The following is a 19,871-nucleotide window of genomic DNA, read 5'->3' on the forward strand; positions in this document are numbered from 1 at the left end:
TCTCCTCTGGGCCCCATGGTTCTCTAGCTACTGTATTCCTATTACAAATCACAGCAGGATGATGATTTGTTTGTGGCTCAATGTAATCATCAATTTTATGTGTCAACCTGACTGAGCCACATATGCCCAGATATTTGGCTAAACATGATTCTGGACAATGCTTCCCAGGGTGTTTCTGGGTGAGGTTAACATTTGAATCAGTAGCCTAAGCAAAGCAGATTTCCCTCCCCACTGTGGGTGGGAAGAACTAGAGAGAAGAAATCTGAGTTAGACAGAACTGTCTCTCTGCCAGACTATCTTCAAGCCGGGACAGCAGTCTTCTCCTGCCTTCTAGCTCGGGCCTGAATGTGCACTCCACCATCAGCTCTCCAGGGTCTCCAGCTTGCCAACCCCAGATCTTGGGTCTTCTAGTCTCCATAACTATATGAGTCAATTCCTTATAACAAATCTTTTTGGTGGGGCACCTGGCTGGCTCAGTCAGTAGAGCATGCAACTCTTGATTTGGGGGTCCTGAGTTCAAGCCCCATGTTGGGGAGAGAGATTACTTTAGGGAAAGAAAAGTCTATTTGGTACCTATTGGTTCTGTTTCTCAGGAGAACCAGACTACAACAGTCAATCTCTCCTGGGACCTCAAGAGGGCAGGAATGGAATCGGGCAGATGCAACTCCTTTCCAGACCCTATTCTCCAAGCAGCATGGTGCTGGGCTGTACAGAACAGAGTGAATGGATGAGTAATAAAGAAATGAATGGTGTGAATTTGCATGGGGAACATATATACTCAAGAGAGGCATCCAAATGCCATGATATTTGCTACTTCTAATTTCCACTTCCAGCTAAATGGTTTACCCCACTCCCTAACCAAGCCTCAACCACCAAGGAGAGTTTTCTTTTTTATTATTGTGGTAAAATACATTCATTTGTCATTTTAACCAGTTTTACATGTACGATTCGGTGTTATCAAGTATATTTACTATGTAGTACAATCATCACCACCATCTAGTTCCAAAACTTTCTCATCACCCCAAATGGAAACCATAGATCCATTGGCAATTGCTCCCCATTACTTCTTCCCAAGAGCCACCGTGAGATGGGACACCCAGGTGGCTCAGTCTATTAAGTGTCTGCCTCCAGACAGACACTTGTGAAAATTGTGAAAATGTCAGGTCATGATCCCGGGGTCCTGGGTTTGAGCCCCACATCAGACTCTCTGCTCAGTAGGGAGCCTGCTTCTCCCTCTGCCTCTGCCTGCTCCCCACTCTGCTTGTGCTCTCACTCTTTCTCTCTGTCAAATAAATAAATACAATCTTAAAAAAAAAAAAAAGAACCAAAGAGAGAGCTTCTATGAAAATTTCTCCAGGCCTATTATTATGGCAGCCTCACAATCCACTGGGCCTAGGTCTCACACTGCCCCCAGTGAGTGGAGTCTGTGGCTGGACACTTACCTTTAGTCCTTCATAAAGCTCATAAATGGTCCTCAGTTCGTTCATTTCCTTCTGCACTTTGAGCAGCTCTGGGTACATTGTAATTGGAAGATCAAAAAGTTTCTCAGCATTAGCCAATTCCTGACGGTTCTTCTCGTGTTTCGTGAGCTCCTTTTCAAAAGTGGCTAAAAGTTCTACTCCTGGGGAATAAGTAAATAAATAGATCAATGAGTGCCTAAAAATATAAGGTACACAAAATGGAGTAAGAAATCACAGGCAATGCACATAAACTATCTTTTCATCCACAGAAATCGCCTGGGAAGTCACATTTGGAATTACCACAACTTCATCTCTCCATCACTCCAACAGAAACCAGAGGGCCAGGTACATAAACAAAATTCTCAGGTTAGAAAATTCTGTCTCAACAAAAAGAAATAAAAGGCATTCAAATTGGCAAAGAAGAAGTCAAACTCTCCCTCTTTGCAGATGACATGATACTGTACATAGAAAACCCAAAAGACTCCACCCCAAAATTGTTAGAACTCACAGCAATTCAGCACTGTGGTAGGATACAAAATTAATCCACAGAAATCAGTTACATTTCTATACACTAACAATGAAGCTTCAGAGAGAGAAATTAAGGAATCAATCCCATTTACAGTTGCACCCAAAACCATAAAATATCTAGGAATAAACCTAACCAAAGAAGTAAAGGATCTATACTCTAAAAACTACAGAACACTTATGAAAGCAATTGAGGAAGACACAAAGAGAAGGGAAAACATTCCATGCTCATAGATTGCAAGAATAAATATTGTGAAAATGTCTATGCCACCCAGAGCAATATACACATTCAATGTGATCCCTACCAAAATATCATGGACTTTCTTCACAGAGATGGAACAAATAATCCTAAGATCTGTATGGAACCAGAAAAGACCCCGAATAGCCAGAGGAATGTTGAAAGAGAAAACCAAAGCTGGAGGCATCACAATGCCTGATGACAAGCTATACTACAAAGCTGTGATTATCTAGACAGTATGGTACTGGCACAAAAATAGACACATAGATCAATGGAACAGAATAGAGAACCCAGAAATGGGCCCTCAACTTATGGTCAACTCCTCTTCCACAAAGCAGGAAATACTCAATGGAAAAAAAGACAGTTTCTTTAACAAATGGTGTTGGGAAACCTTGACAGCCACACGCAGAAGAATGAAACTGGACCATCCTCTTACACCATACACAAAGATAAACTCAAAATGGTTGGAAGATCTAAACATGAGACAAGAATTCATCAAAATCCTAGAGGAGAACAGCAACCTTTTTTAACTTGGCCACAGCAACTTCTTGCAAAACATGTCTAAAAAGGCAAGGGAACAAAAGCGATAATGAACTATTGTGACTTCATAGAGATAAAAAGCTTCTGCACAGCAAGGAAACAGTCAACAAAACCAGAAGGCAGCCTACAGAATGGGAGAAGATATTTGCAAATGACATGGCATATAAAGGGCTAGTATCCAATATCTATAAAGAACTTAACAAACTCAACACCCCAAAACCAAATAACCCAGTCAAGAAATGAGCAGAAGACATGAACAGATATTTCTCCAAAGAAGACATACATATAGCCAACAAGCACATGGAAAAATGCTCCACATCACTTGTCATCAGGGAAATACAAATCAAAACCACAGTGAGATACCACTTTACACCAGTGAGAATGGCTAAAATTAATAAGACAGGAAACAACAAATGTCGGTGAGGATGTGGAGAAAGGGGAACCCTCTTGCACTCTTGGTGGGAATGAAACCTGATACAGTCACTCTGGAAACCAGTGTGGAGGTTCCTCAAGAAGTTAAAAATAGAGCTACTCTACAACCCAGGAATTATACTACTGGGTATTTACCCCAAATATACAGATGTAGTGAAACAATGGGACACCTGCACCCCAATGTTCATAACAGCTATGTCCACGATAGCCAAACTGTGGAAGGGGCCACGATGTCCTTCGACAGATGAATGGATAAAGAAGATGTGGTGTATATATATACAATGGAATATAACTCAGCTATCAGAAAGGACGAATATCTACCATTTACGTAGACATGGATGGAATTGGAGGGTGTTATACTGAGTGAAATAAGTCATTCAGAGAAAGACAATTTTCATATGGTTTCACTCATATGTGGAATATAAGAAATAATGAAAGGGACCATAAGGGAAGGTGGGAAACTGAGTAGAAAAGACACCTAACTCTGGGAAATAAACAAAGGGTTGCAGAAGGGAAGGTGGCGGGCGGGGGGGGGGGTGGGGACAGGGTAACTGGGTGACGGGTATTAAGGAGGGCACATGATGAAATGAGCACTGGGTGTTATATGTTGGCAAATTGAATTTAAATTAAAAAGAAATGGGATCCCTGGGTGGCACAGTGGTTTAGCGCCTGCCTTTGGCCCAGGGCGCGATCCTGGAGACCCGGGATCGAATCCCACGTCGGGCTCCCGGTGCATGGAGCCTGCTTCTCTCTCTGCCTGTGTCTCTGCCTCTCTCTCTCTCTCTCTCTGTGTGTGACTATCATAAATAAATAAAAATTTAAAAAATAAATTAATTAATTAATTAAAAAGAAAAAGAAAATTCTGTCTCTTTCACATTATCCCTCTAAGTGGGCTCAATCTGGGCTGCACATTAGAATCTCATAGGAGCTTTAAAAATCTTGGGATCAGACTTTTCAGATCTGGGATCCTCAGGTGAACCCAGTGTATAGGCAAGGTTAGACCACTGCTCTATTCCATCATCCCATAAAATTCTTAAGCAAAACATACTCAAGTATCTCAGTAAGTCCAATGGGAATAGTCTTACCTTTATCAAGATCATCACCAACAGAACCAGGGCCTTCACGATAAAAACGCTTTGCAAAATCCTCTATCTGCTGTCTGTAGTTTGATATTTCACCTCGAGTAATCTGAGAAGGGCAGGGTTACATTCACTTATCCCAATAGATATTTGTCAATGTCTTTACTCAGAAAGTACGAAATTTAAAAGGTACCTCTGTGAAAGTTCTCTTTATGCCCCCAAGAGCATGCTCCACATTCACTGATTCATTAAACAGATTTGACCACATGCTTTCAATCTTGTCAACCAGTTCTTTCTCTGCATCAGAAGGCTAATAAAAAAACAAACAAACAAACAAACAAACAATAAATGATCTGCAATTTGAAACTGAAATTCTGGTCAAAACTACTTCTCAGGGATTTCTGCTTCTGAAAATAGCAGGCTAGGTCATTTGAACCCACAAAAAATAACTGCTTGAATTAGAAAAAAATTATATATTTATAATGAAAAGAAAATCAGGATAAAATCATTTTTAAAAATAAGTAGATAGGGGCGACTGGGTGGCTCAGATAGTTAAGCTTCTGCCTTTGTCCTGATTGGAATTCAGCCTGCTGGGCTCCCTGCTCAGCAGGGAGTCTGCTTCTCCCTCACACTTGCTCTCTCCCTCTCAAATAAATAAATTATTTTTAAAAAATAAGTAAAAAATATAGAGAGATAACCTAGAGAGATAAGCCCTTCATAAACTAAAACTCAGCTTCATATACACTTAATCTCTAAGTAAAATAAGGTTATCTTAGCTTGCTGATACATCCAGCTGTGCTGTCAGAAGCAGCAACAAATCTCCTCTGATGAAATATAACATCTGGAGCCTCCTATCCTCTCTACAAATTTGTTATGTATGGTATCCAGAACTCAATCAGAAATAAGAGGTGGGTAAGGATCAAAATGACTTGAAGGAAACCAAGAGACACACAGACACTATAAGCAGACCATAAGGGAGTTTTAAGACACAGAATTTTAAATAATTTTACTTAATAAAGGAAACTAAAGACAACATTGAAAACTTTTATTTTAATCATAAATATAGAAATTTTGCATACTGTGCATTTTTCCGAGGAGAGGATCTCTAACTTTATGGGCTACTGCTCAATGAAGGTATCCAAAGCAGTCAAGCAACATAAATGCAGAAACACAAGTTTTATGCAAATGCAGACTTACAATAGCTATTTGCTTCTTTCTTCTAGTCTGTTTTTCCAGCTGATTCTGAGTGTATGTGATGCACAGTATGCAAAATTTTGCATGCAGTTTCATGGAGATCCCAGACCCCCTAAAATTCTTTCATGGACCTCTAAAGGTCCTTGAAACCACCCTGAATGACCCCAAATAAAGACAATTGAACTATTTATCTTCTACTCATTTCTTTTATCACACTATCTCTCTCCCTCTCTCTCTGCCTCTCCCTCCCTCACTTATTATTTTTGCAAAAGCCTGTTTATTAAAGGGAGTTAACATCAAGTGAAAATAAAAGAAGAGAATTGACATGGTGTGCCGTTACAGATCAAGCTACAAAAAAATACTACTTGAGTCATGCCAGATCAAGAAATAATCTGTTTTCATTAACCTAAATAACTGTGGGATTGCTTTACACTTAAGTCTTATTACTTAAGTTCATATTTGAGAAGTATTTCTGAAAAGGGTCTTAGAATTCAACCCAACTGTAAAATGCTTAAGAAAATCATTCACTCACAAAGACATTATACATTGCCATGGTGCGGTATCGCTCCTGGACATCCCTGTACCTCAGTTCCATGACCAGAGATTTACTTCTAATTTCTGCAATGGTTGCAAGGACAAACTTGAGATCTTCAAGGGTACTGGGGCTCTTCTTCAGGTTTTTGGCCAGAGTCTATAAAAGAGAGGTCAAGGAACACTAAGTAAACCTAGAAAAAACAGTCCCAAATAAAGACCTAACTTTTGTGAGAAGCAGTTTCATTAAATCCGGTGATCTGCTACCTTCATCTCTTCATTGAGATTAAGGAGCTCCTCCTTTGCTGACTCATTGAGAAGCTTTCCAAGTGAGGTCACCCAGGACTTGGCAATTTCTTGCACTGTATTTGCCAGCGGCCCTAGCTGGAGCCTGATGCAGTGCTCATCCTTAATTAAAGGGTGCCGCAGGACTTCATAGGCTATCTTGGAATAGAACTGCAACTTTTCATCATACGCTACACAAGGAGGTCTCTTGGAGGCGAACTTCTCCATCACAATGGCTTTGTCCAATTTCCACAGATGTCGATACCCCTTCCATTTTTGGAGGTACTTCATAAGACTGATCAGAATCCTGTGGACGTTTTGAGGGATCATAACAGCTTGTTCAATTATCTGAGGGTTCATGGAAATATCATTATAAAAGCTAATAATAACAAGTTCTTCTTCCTCCCCCTTCTGAGGAGGGCATTCTATGCAGCTGCCATTCATCCATCGAACAAAATGCTGGCAAAAGAAGAATCAGAGGAAAAAGACAGCACTTCAGTATTTATTTTGCTTCCTATATTCATATTCAGGAATAAGTCTTGCTAGTAACAGAAATCACTATTATTTCTCCCTTTTGCATTTTTACTGTGGTAAAAAAAATACATAACATAAAATTTACCATTTTAGTAATTTAAAATACTTACAATTCAGTTACACTAAGTACATTCATGATGCTGTACAACCCTTATGGTGATCTTATTCTACAAGTTTTTCATTACCACTAAATTACCTATTAGTAGTTACTCCTCATTTCTCCCACTCCCCCACCCCTGGCAACCACTATTCTACTCTCTGTCTCTATGAGTTTGACTTTTTAAAATTTTTACTTAAATTTTAGTTATTAACATATAGTGCAATATTGATTTCCCTATGGAATGGGAGAAGATATTTGCAAAGAACATGTCTAACAAAGGGTTAGTATCCAAAATCCTCTTAAAATCCTACAACCACCAGATAAATGCACTTCAGCTAGCTTAGAAGATGATGGTAAATCACGCACAGGAGAACCATGGTGCCCCAGCCAACAGCCAGCTGATCATCAGACATGTGACTGAGCACAGCCAGGATCAGAAGAACCTCTCAGCAGAACCCAACCCACAGAACCATGAGCTAAATAGATAGCTATTGTTTCAAGCCATTAGGACTTAAAGTAGCTTATTATGAAAGGGGGGAAAAAGCTAACTTTTAAAATAACAATAGAAGGTGCCTGGGTGGCTCAGTCTGTTAAGCATCTGCCTTCAGCTCAGGTCATGATCTTGGGGTCCTGGCATTGAGTCCCCTCATGGGGCTCCCTGTTCAGTGAGGAGCCTACTTTTCCCTCTCTCTCTGCTGCTCCCCCTGCTTGTGCTCTCTCTCTCGCTCATACTCTGTCAAAATAAATAAAATCTGTAAAAAATAAAATAACAATAGCCACCCACCTCCTGTAGCAGGGATGAATAAAACAACATAAGTTTCTATATTTACAGGTGGAGAAGACACAGAAAGTCAGGAAAATGAACTCCCCAGTGCCCCAGAACAAATCCATGAATTGGATACCCCCTGCCACACAGTCAAGACTCCCTCTTCCTTTAACCAATTGTGGCTCATAGCAGCAAAGCCTGGGTGTGTCACTCACAACTCCTTCCCATCTGTGAAATGGGAACCACATGAAGTACCAGGAGCATTCCTAGCACTGGCCCTTGTAGGCAAGGTTTGTTTGGAACCACGAACTGCCAAGCACCATGCCAACCTCTCCATACACATTGCAAAAGTTAATCCCATTAACAGCCCTAGAGGGCAGACTGCATCATCATGTCCATGTAATAAATGAGGTTGCTAACATCCTGGTTAAAAACTTTTACTTGGGCAGCCCAGGTGGCTCAGTGGTTGAGCACCTGCCTTTAGCCCAGGGTGTGATCCTGGAGACCTGGATTGAGTCCCATGTCGGGCTCCCTACATGGAGCCTATTTCTCCCTCTGCCTGTCTCTCTGTCTCTCCGTCTCTTTGTCTCTCTGTCTCTGTGTGTGTGTGTCTCATGAATAAATAAATAAGTAAAATCTTTTAAAAAAAGGAAAAAACTTTTGCTTATTTTGCTTTCAGTTTTGAGATGGGAAACCCTGGAGCTCAAAGAGAGGGGTCATGAAGACACAGTGAGTCACCAAGGCATAAATGTTGATTTGCAGAGATTTTTGTTAAGCATTTTACAAAAGGATCGCCAAAATTATTTTTATTTGAAAGAAAGCATTGATGAAAGTTAAGATAATGCAGGCTTCACTGAAAGCCTCAGATCCATCTGTTGGTGGAGACCAGGTTGGGGGGCGGGGAGGCGGGGCATTAAGCTTGCATAAAATGTCATAACTCACTTTCACAATGTTTCACAGAGCGTCTTTCCTATTGATTTACCCCTTGGAAATTGTTTCCCTGTTTAAAGATGCAGTGATATAACACCTATAACTTAAGAGAATTTTTAAAAACAGAGGTTTAATGAATAATTTCACTTGTATAGATTCTAAAAATATAAGCAGCTGATCATTAATTTCCAAATACAGAGAATAAAATTCCTGATTTGTAATATCTATACTGAGTTTTATGCTTTATAAAATGCCTAAATCAAATGTCTGAAACACATCTAGACTTTCCAAGGAAACCAAGTAAAAAGGAAACATTAGTGTCTCGAGGGGATGTGATTCAGATGGCTCTCTTTTACCATTGTGGGTGAGACATAAACTATGGGTTATTTGCCCATAGACACTCATCTGAAAAGCATTTACATGGTTGAGAGCCAAGTATGTGCCAGATGCTGCTGGGGGTGCTAAGGACTCAAAAGTGGAGAGACACACAAGGTCCATGGTCCCATGCAACTTGCATTCTAGTGGCACCAGAAAGTCGTAGATAGATGAGCAAGTAAACACATAAGAAAAGGTCAAATAGTGGGGTGCCTGGGTGGCTCAGGCGGTTAAGTGTCTGCCTTCGGCCTAGGCCATGATCTCAGGGTCCTGCAATTGAGCCCTTTGTGGGGCTCCTTGCTCAATGGGGGTCTGCTTCTCGCTCTCCATCTGTCCCTCCCCTTGATTGTGCTTTCTCTCTTTCTCAAATAAATAAATAGAATTTAAAAAAAGAAAGAAAGAAAAGGTCAGATAGTGATAAATGACAGGAAGAAGGAATTGGGTGACAGGATAGAGAACAATAAGGAGCCACTAAGTAAAAGTTTGGGGGCAGAAGTTTCCAGGCAGAGGGAACAGTTAACTGTAATCATGTCAAGGAGGATCTATCTAGTGCTACTGCTGGAGGTACGTTAGGCTGGAGCATGACAGAGCATGACAGGTAGCAATGGAGATCAGAAAGGCAGGCAGGTGGGGTACCTGGGTGGCTCAGTAGATTGAACATCTGATGCCTGATTTCTACTCAGATCGTGATCTTGGGGTCATGAGATTGAGCTTGGTGGGAAGTCTGCCTAGATCCTCTCTCTTTCTCTCTCTCTGCCTCTGCCCTTCCCTTTGCTTGCATGTTTTCTCCCTCCCTCTCTCTCTAAAAATAAATATATCTTCAAAAAAATAAAAAAAGGAAGGCATGCAGGTGCTGGATTATGACCATGGTAAGGAGTTCAGATTATGTTCTAATGCATTGTGAAGTCATCAGGAGTTTTTGTACAAGAGATCTGGCGAGAAGTGATGCATATTTTTTAAATAGCTCTGACCCCCTGTGGTGGAGAACGGATTATGGAAGCTACAGCTATAGTCCAGCTGTGGGATGATGCATGGGAGTCAACCAGGCCTCCAAGGGGCAAGATATGGGTGGATGGGAAGACACAGAGGAATCAAAGCTGGCTTCTAGGTTTCTGGCTCACACGATTGGAAAACCTGGGGCAGGATCAGGTTGCAAGATGGGAAGTCAAGAATTCCACCTTGGACATGCCAAGACTAAGGTCAGATGGGACATATCAAGGACGCAGGTGACTCAAAGTAGAGAGGTCTGGACTGGAGATGGACATGGGTGATCATCTCCAGAGAGGAGGCATTAAGAGCCATGGGATTGGTCATGATTACACAGAGAGGAGATAAGGGAGCTGGAATCAAGCCGTGAGGCAACCTGAGCTCTAAAGATCTAGAGAAGGCACCAGGAAGGAGTGCAATGGTCTGGACAAGGGGCAGAGCAGAGCCTATGTTCTCCAGAGCCTCAGCAACTTGCTTCCCAAAGCTTATCAGCCAGCCATCAGTGGTGAGAAGTCCCCAGTGAGTCCACAAAGACATGTCTGCCCTTACCTTGGTGATCTCCACGCAATTTTGGACACAATGGACGCACATTTTATCGATTTCATTTGCGTTGGGATGAAGGATGATCTCAGGAGCTGTCAGAATGGTGTCCGTTTGAAACAAAGGAACATTTCCAAGGATTAAAGAATTGAAAGATTGCAAATTCCTAAGGGGGTTAACAAAAGAGACCCAGAGTTCACTGGAGGGAAGTACATCCAACACTCGATGGAAACAGCTAGCATCACAAAAGTCACATGTGGGGATCCCTGGGTGGCGCAGCGGTTTGGTGCTTGCCTTTGGCCCAGGGCGCGATCCTGGAGACCCGGGATCGAATCCCACATCAGGCTCCCGGTGCATGGAGCCTGCTTCTCCCTCTGCCTATGTCTCTGCCTCTCTCTCTCTCTCTCTCTCTGTGACTATCATAAATAAATAAAAATTAAAAAAAAAAAAAAAAAAAGTCACATGTGAAAACCTGCTGTGAGGAAGAACACATGCAGCGTCATAACAGACAGTGTGAATTGAGTTTTATTATGTACTCCTGTTTGGGCCCATATTTTTAAATAGCTCACTTCTACTTTGGGGAAGTGAATATCTATTAGTTGGAAGACATTTAAATAACAGTGATGACTTCCAGAAGCTGTTCCACTTGGTTCAGGAAAAATGGTCTTCACACTGGCTCTGTCATTCCTTGTCCTCAGGATTCAGCTCAAATGTGGCCTCTGGAGGCCTTTCTTGACCACCTAATTACAACAGCTGCTCCATTTTCTCCACCAGAACACTATTCTGTGTTATTTCTTTCACAGAAATCATCTTGGTTATGTTTGCTTCCTTGTGTTTTGTATCTCTCCTATGAGGATGGAGAAGCTCCAGAAGCACAGGGGCCCTGTCTGGTCCAGTGTCTGCCTCATGCAGGCTCTAAAAGACCTGTGAATGAATGAATGAGTGGATAGATGGATAGATGGCTGGATGGATATATGGATGGATGAATGACTGGATGGATGGATGGATGACTGGATGGATGGATGACTGGATGGATATATGGATGGATGACTGGATGGATATATGGATGCAGAGAAAACACTGCATTTTAGAAAGGGAAATACTACAGGAGGTGCCATATTTAAGGGGATGCTGCAGGAATCTAACTTAGAAGCAATAATTAAAAAATCAAATGTGTAGAGTGCCTGGATGGCTCAGTGGCTGAGCATCTGCCTTTGGCTCAGGTTATGATCCTGGGGACTTGGTATCGAGTCCCACATCAGGCTCCCCACCGAGAGGCTGCTTCTCTCTCTCTGTCTATGTCTCTGTCTCTCTCTGTGTGTCTCTTATGAATAAATAAATAAAATCTTTTGTAGAAGACAGATTTTTGTAAAGGATAAGCTTAGTAAAATTTGTCAAATTGGGTCCAGGAAGCAAGACAACTGAAGGTATTTATTTTATTTATTAATGTCTTATTCCTAAGTGAATTTTAGCAGCTCACAAGAATAATTGCAATAAGAAACCCTAAAATTAAGTGGGATAAAATAAGAAAGGAAATAGACACTAATCAGGGATATTTAGTTAAGTGATTGAGGCCCAGGTTCATATCCTAGCCCTTCTTCTTACTAGATGTATGTGTGGCATTAGGCAAGTCACCTATCCTCTCAACAGTCTGTGTCTGAAAAATGCAGATGAAACTGCAAAGGGTGTAACATGAACCTGGTGGAGAGTAAGCTGTCATACATGTTAGCTTTAAATATACGTATATATGAGAGAGAATGTCAAGAAGGAGACAATGCAAACAAAAATACCTATACACTTGCTGCATTTAGGCTACAAATTTGGTTCTGAGTTTCCCAGCAACCAGGAGAAAAGGGAAGCCATGAAGTCAACAGTTCAAAGTATCCACAGAGTTTAAAAACAAAACAGTAAAAAAATGATAGACAAAAATAAAAATACTTTTTCAAGAGGCTAAAATCAGAAGGGACGATAGAGAAATTTCTTCTGGGGTTCATTATCAAGAAGATGTTGTGTGACGAAATGAACACCACCCTTGACAACATGAAGGTATGAAGTTCCTAGGCTGGTTTCCTAGAATGATCCTAAGTCCATGCAATGAAGCCCAGGCATTCAGCTCTCGGCTGATCTAGCTGAGGTGCTTGGCTGTGGTCTAGAACTCTAGGAGGGATGGGAGAGCCTTGTCTATTGTGAGGCATTACAGGCATTAAACAGGCATTACAGGCATTAAACACATATATGATGCCCATGGTAGTCAGGGATTTACTGTGGACCACTGGGGAGAACAAATGGGTCATAGGTCCTTCAAATCAGCCTCTCTCAATACAGGGGAGGGCATCACCTAGGATTCTCTGTTGCCAGTTGAACACAGATGCATGTATGTCTTTCAGATAGTTGAAGTGGAAAGAGGCATAATTTCCTTTTCTGAACGTTGAGGGGCCTAACAAGAATGTGAGCCAAATTGGAAAGGCATCCTTGCATCCTGTGAGCACCCTTCAACCAGAAAGCAGACTTACTGTCCAAATGATTTCTATTCTGCACTTTGTGAACCCCTTCCTTTAACGATTCATATATGTAGACTATTTTAATCTATGCACACTGTCTTTAAAACAGGCAAAAAGGTTAACTTACTTCAGGATGAGCTTTGTCAAGACCTCATAAATTTTATATTCCCAGTATTCATAATAGGAGGCCAGCTTGGGAGCCTTGCCCGTATTGGTGTGGATGACCAGACCCTCGACTTTGGTCAGCAGAGGCCCAATGGCAAGATACCACCTGACCATGTGGTCCACATCCTTGACTCTTTCTCGTTCAATGTGCTCAAAGAATTCCTTTACGCCTGTAGAGGAAGACATCTGTTACAATTCTTTATGGATGCAGGAAAGGACATTACTCACAAGCAATCCAAACATGAGCTATATATCTTAGAAATACAAGAACAACCTCTATTGTAGATTGAAAGAAGAAAATAAGTCAATACCAAAAGCCAAGACATGCCCTAGGCAAATAAATAAATAAATAAATAAATAAATAAATAAATAGCAACATGGGAATGCCCATTGTGTATGCCAAAGCATACCGCATACAAAAGTTGACTTTTATATCTTTGGGCATTCTTGCTTTTCTTAAATTGCTTTTTGACTAGTCTAAGACCACTTAAAATACCCTATTTAAATAAGTAAATGTGAGCCCATAAAAACACAATCTACTGTTACAAAGGTATTGACAAAAGTACTACTGTTTTCACAGATTTGGGAATTTGTAAAACAGTCTAAGCAATCATAAAAATGGCAAAAAGCAAAAATTACTCATGATGGTTTCAAGTAAATGACGGAGACCTTTAGCAATGATTTTATTCCATTCATGGAATAAATGTCTCTGTGTTTGCGTTTGCATACATGCAATCACAACCAACAGGTTTTTTCATTTCTTCTGTAATCAGAGAAACAAGAAATTGTATCTACCTGGGAGATCGTCCTCACTTTTAGGTGCTGGATATTTAAAGAGATTTATAGAATCTATTAATGTAAGCCTGGAAGAAATATCATCTGCATTCTTATGAATCTGGTGGACAAGGGACTCAAATTTCCCAATGGCCTGTTTGCACCGAGTTATGTAGTCAGCAATACCTTTGAAGGGGCGGAATGAAAGAAAAAAACAGAGAATGAATGAAAAAAAAAAGAAAGATATTTAGCTTTCAACTCTTTCTTTCCATACCCTGCCCATCAACATCTGGAATGTTAATACTGGCATCCCTTCATAGGAAAGACCCTGCTTACTGGGTGTTATACTATACTGTTGGCAAATCAAACTCCAATAAATATATATATATAAAGAATGTGACCGATCAGGATACGAAAGCACAGTCACTTCATTACAAACAGGAATAAAATTATTAACCATGAGAAAATGTGAAAAAAAGGACTTCATTTGTGCAGCCACTCTTTTTAAAAAAAAAAAAAACACTTTATTTATTTATTCACGAGAGACACAGAGAATGAGGCAGAGACAGAGGCAGAGGGAGAAGCAGGGTCCATGCAGGGAGCCCGGTGTGGGACTCGATCCCGGGTCTCCAGGATCATACCCTGGGCCGAAGGCGGCGCTAAACCACTGAGCCACCAGGGCTGCCCAACCACTCTTATTACCTGTAAAATATTGTGGAATCACCTGGAAATAGTAAAATACTTAAACATGCAAAAAAAAAAAGGAAAGACCCTGCTCATCTAATCTTGGGTCTTTGCAGTGGCAAACATCCACTTAGCACCCTTAAGGACTAGGACAAGGAGCCCTGTTCTCAGAATCAACCAAATGATACATTTTCTCGATTCAGATTTTAGCAAACCATCATCTAAAGCACTGTGAGGAGAAAGAGAAGGTCCAACTCTGTTGTCTTCTCATTGCCACGGCAACTTGAACCCTCCACTCTACCCTACCCTGCCGCCAGTCTCCTTCGACCTGTTGCTTAGAAACATAGCCAGCAATAACTTGAATAGTAAACCTGAATTAAGCACCTATGATTGGTCAAGTAGTAGTCTAAGCATGTTATTATGTCGTTAAATTTTTACAACAATCTTGTGAATTGGGTACTAAGCTTATGCTGACTTTACAGATGAGGACACTGAGCCTCCACAAGGTTGAGTCACATGGGTAGAGCTGGACTTTTCACTCAAGGATTTAACTCTGGAGCCAAAGTCTGAATAGACATGTTCTCCATATAAAGGAGAAGGGAAGAAGAGAAGGAAAGACAAGGAAAAGAGGGGAGAAGATTTGAAAAGAAAGGAAAAAAAAAGCAAAAAGGCCTTGTTTATTTAAAAGAGTAAAGGGAACTTCTACTTCCAGGAAGAGGGAGTAGGCATGCTTTTCCTTTTTCCTCCTGCCAAACACAGTTAAGAACCCTGCACATAATCTATAAAACAAATATAAGACTCTAAAAAGTGAAGAGAAGCAAATTGGCTAGGACTTTGGGATCTGAAGAATGAGTTCCCTGGGTTCCTTTTCCTTCTATATCTCAGACTTAGAGCTTAAGAAGCCGGTGATCTATAAATGCCAAAGCCCCCCAGAAGTCTGCACTCTCTTGCCAAAGGACCAGGGAAGGGACATTCTGGAAAGACAGAAAATTTTACACAGAAAATACTCTACTCTAGTAAAACACCATAGACAAAAACTATGACCTCACTCAAACCCTTGCCAGTAAGGGTTAGCTGGGGCAGCCTAGACTTCCACCTTCATAATACTGTGATGAGGCAACCCAACCCCTCTGCCTCTCATGCCTGCCATGGTAGTATCAGAAAAGGCCTGGAGGTAGATGGGACTACATAAAAAGAATTAACTGTATCTATATATATATTTTTTAAGATTTACTTATTTATTTATGATAGACATATATAGAGAGAGGCAGAGACACAGGAGGAGGGAGAAGCAGGCTCCATGCCAGGAGCCTGACGTGGGACTCAATCCCAGAACCCCAGGATCATGCCCCGGGCCAAAGGCAGGCGCTAAACCACTGAGCCACCCAGGGATCCCCTTGTATCTCTATAGACGAGCAACAAACATGTAGGCCAAAATTAAAAACACAGTATCATCTACAACCTTTCAACAAAAGGCTAAATACTTCAGCATAAATCTAACAAAACATGTACAAAACTTGTATGTTGAAAACTACACAGTGCTAATGAAAAAAAATCAAAGATCTGGGATCCCTGGGTAGCTCGGTGGTTTGGTGCCTGCCTTTGGCCCAGGGCGTGATCCTGGAGTCCCAGGATCGAGTCCCGCATCCAGCTCCCAGCATGGAGCCTGCTTCTCCCTCTGCCTGTGTCTCTGCCTCTCTCTCTCTCTCTCTCTCTCTCATAAATAAATAAATCTTTAAAAAAAATCAAAGATCTGAATAAGTGTAAAGATATACCATGTTCATGGACTACAAAGCTCAACATAGTACACATATCAATTTCCCTAAATTTGATATATAGATAACATAATTCCCATCAAAATCCCAGAAAGCATATTTTGGTAGATATAGACAAGATTATTCTAAAGTTTATATGGAAAAGCAAAGGAACTGGAATAGCCAAAACAACTGCTTAAGGAAAAAAATGGGAAGAATCAGTCTACTAATTTCAAAACTTACCATATAACTACAGTAATCAAGACTGTGATAGTGGCAGCGGAACAGACACATAGATTAATGGAACAGAATAAAGAATCCAGAAATGACCCATACAAATATGCCCAGCTAGTTTTTTACAAAGATGCAAACTCAGGGGCGCCTGGGTAGCTCAGTCAGTTAAGTGTCTGCCTTTGGCTCGGGTCATGATCCCAGGGTCCTGGGATTGAGCCCCACCTTGGGCTCCCTGCTCAATGGGGAGTCTGCTTCTCCCTCTGCTTCCCCCACCCCGTTCATGCTCTCTCGCTCTCTCTCTCTCTTTCTCTCTTTCAAATAAATAAATAAAAGCTTTTTTAAAAAAGATGCAAACTCAATTTAATGGAAAAAGCCTTTTCAACAAATGATGCTGAAGAAATTGGATTTCCATTGTCAAGAAGAAGAAGGAAGAGGAGGAAGAAGTACAAGATGAGGGAGAAATAAATTTCAAGTCTCACACTTTGTACAAAAAATTAACTCAAGATTGATCACAAACTTAACTGCAAAATATAAAATTATAACATATTTAGAAAAAATAAGAGAAAGTCTTTGGGATGTAGGTCAAGGAAAAAAAATCCTTACACTTGACACCAAAAGCATGATCCATAAAAGGAAAATTTGATAAATTGGGTTCTCAAAATTTTAAACTTTCACTCTGCAAAAGATGCTATTAGGACAATGAAAACACAAGTTACAGAGTGGGAGAAAATATTTGCAAACCACATATCCAACAAGGGGCCAGTATCCAAAGTATAGAAAGAACTCTCAAAACTCAAAGTAAAAAAAGCAAACAGTATAATTAGAAGATGGGCAAAAGACATAGAAAGACATTTTACCAAGGAATATATAGAGCCAGCAAAGAAGCAATGAAACAATGCTCAATATCATTAGCCAATACAAAAATGCAAATCAAAACCACAATAAGACCATTACATAGCTATGCAATGACTACAACTTTAAAAACATGTGACAATGCCAAAATGCTGGCCAAGACCTAGAAAAAATAGGACATACATTGCTGATGGAAATGCATAATAGCACAGCCACTCTGGAAAACACAATGGCAATTAATAATTTTTTAAAAAGACTAAACATGCAAATAGCATAGGATCCAGAAATTGCACCCCTGAGCATTTATCCCAAAGAAATGAAACTCGTGTTCACATAAAGCCCCAAACACAAATATTTTTCTAGCACAAACATTTATTCATCTTAGCCAAATCTGGAAATGACCCAGGTATCCTTTAGCAGGTGAATGGCTAAATGAGGGCATATTGATGCCATGCGATTCTAACCACCAAAGGAACACACTACGGATACATGCAACAACTTGGAAAACCTTCCAGAGAATTATGCAAACAGAGAAAACCCAACCCAAAAAGGTTACATATGATTTCACTTATATAACACTCTTGAAATGACAAAATTATAGAAAAGGAGAACAGATTCATGGCTGTAGAGGTTGGGGCTACGAAAGGAAGTGAAGTAGATATGACTTTAAAATGGCAATATGAGCTATCACTGTGGCATGGAAACGCTCTGCATCTTGACTATACCTATGTCAATATGTCTGGTGTGTGAGCTATACTATAGTTTTGCAGAAGTTACCATGGGGTGGGAGGCCACTGAGTAAAGCATACAGTAGGACCTCTCTGTATTAATTCTTCACTGGGTGTGAATCTATAAATGATTTCAAAATTAAATTTTTAATATTAGAAAAAAAATAGAAAAATATTAGGAAAAAAAGTAAAAGATACTTTATTTTTGGAAGAGAAAGGGTAGGGCCAGCAGAGTGTCAAAATGGCATCCCATCTGGTCTTCAGTCCCAACTAAAGCCTTGAGGTTAGTGCTAAGTTCCATCAAGTATAAATGGTTAATGTTCAAAACTCAGGTGTTAGTGACATCTACACATATAAAAATTATAATTCAGCTAAAACAATCTAAAAAATTTATTTTGCAACGCAGTCTAAAAGGCAATAAATAGGTAGATGAATCATATTACCTAGTGAGTTCCAGTTTAGCCTCTTATATCCAGACCTAAACACTCTTATTAATTCCTGAGAATGATCATCGAGAAGAAGAGACTCTGCCTCGTTTAACGTTCCTATGAGCATGTGATAATGATCCAACATACGCTGTATTCCTTCTGTGTACCTGTGCAAAACAGGAAAGTCACTGATATGAGGATGTCAATGCAGCTCATAAAAAGCTTGACCGTTTAGATAGGTTACAAAAGACCATTAACCAGACTAAAGCTTTGTCTTTCTTTTCTTTTTCTTCTTCTTTTTTTTTTTTTTTTTTTTTTTAGAAAGCTTCCCACCCAGCATGGAACACAATGGAGACTTGAACTCACAACTGTGAGATCAAGACCTGAGCTGCGATTGAGAGTCGGATGCTTAACCGACTGAGCAACCCAACCCAGGTGCCTCCAGGCTAAAGCGTTGATTGAAAGATATGCAGAAATTGAAAACAATGCTGAGTCTTCCCACTAAGTTTCTCTTTGGGAAAATATTGGTTATTTTCATTAGAAAGCGTTACTTATGTTAACATGTAATAGGTTTGTTATCACTACTTTTAGATAAATAGATAAATACACAGTTTAAACATTGCTTAGTTTTAATTTCTAAGGTGGCAAATACTGGTAGTTAAAGAGAAAACAGGAGAGGGTGGGGTTCACATTAATTTTTAAGAATGGAAAGGGGTCCCGAGATCAAAAATTTTACTGTTGATTTAAGAGAAGAATCTTTTTACCTAAGGAATTTGTCCTCCTGGAGAGCAACATTCCTTGCTAATTCGGGGACAGAGAATCCTAGCTGTTCCAAGTACTTTGTTTCACTAATAATCTCCTTGAGAGCAGGTGAAAAATTGACTGCAAATATAGCTCCCTTGTCAGAGTTAGCAGCCTCATCAGCAACGGTAGAAGTCTGTGGAAGAGATGTCTCATGAGCATGGCAAGGTGGGTCCAAGAAGCAGCCCGTACAGCCCCAGTTAAACGTAAATTGGAAAACAATCAGTATAGGGCCCTGGATGCTCTGACAGACTGGACAGCTGCCTAGCTACCTTGAATACATATTTTGTTTAGTGAATGGTTTTTAAAGAATTCGATTGCCGCTCATGTTCAAAAACTGGTCAATTGCATGTCAAACTCCAGAATTATGGCTTCTTCTCAAACACTTAGAAAGGCTGAGAAGGTAGGGCAGGCACAGACTAGGGAAGACGGCA

General features: G+C 40.4%; 1 protein-coding gene across 1 annotated transcript in view; it reads right to left on the reverse strand.

Moving 5' to 3' along the window:
* DNAH10 (dynein axonemal heavy chain 10) overlaps nucleotides 1-19,871 on the reverse strand; it is a 133,852-nt gene that overhangs the window by 85,714 nt on the left and 28,267 nt on the right. Inside the window, 10 exon segments of the mRNA XM_049102003.1 lie at nucleotides 1,443-1,621; nucleotides 4,281-4,383; nucleotides 4,468-4,584; nucleotides 6,001-6,159; nucleotides 6,267-6,743; nucleotides 10,526-10,682; nucleotides 13,145-13,352; nucleotides 13,978-14,142; nucleotides 18,652-18,803; nucleotides 19,401-19,573. Coding sequence (XP_048957960.1) covers nucleotides 1,443-1,621; nucleotides 4,281-4,383; nucleotides 4,468-4,584; nucleotides 6,001-6,159; nucleotides 6,267-6,743; nucleotides 10,526-10,682; nucleotides 13,145-13,352; nucleotides 13,978-14,142; nucleotides 18,652-18,803; nucleotides 19,401-19,573 — 1,890 coding nt within the window.

The sequence above is a fragment of the Canis lupus genome, chromosome 26 (assembly GCF_003254725.2).
Source record: "Canis lupus dingo isolate Sandy chromosome 26, ASM325472v2, whole genome shotgun sequence".
NCBI lineage: Eukaryota > Metazoa > Chordata > Mammalia > Carnivora > Canidae > Canis > Canis lupus.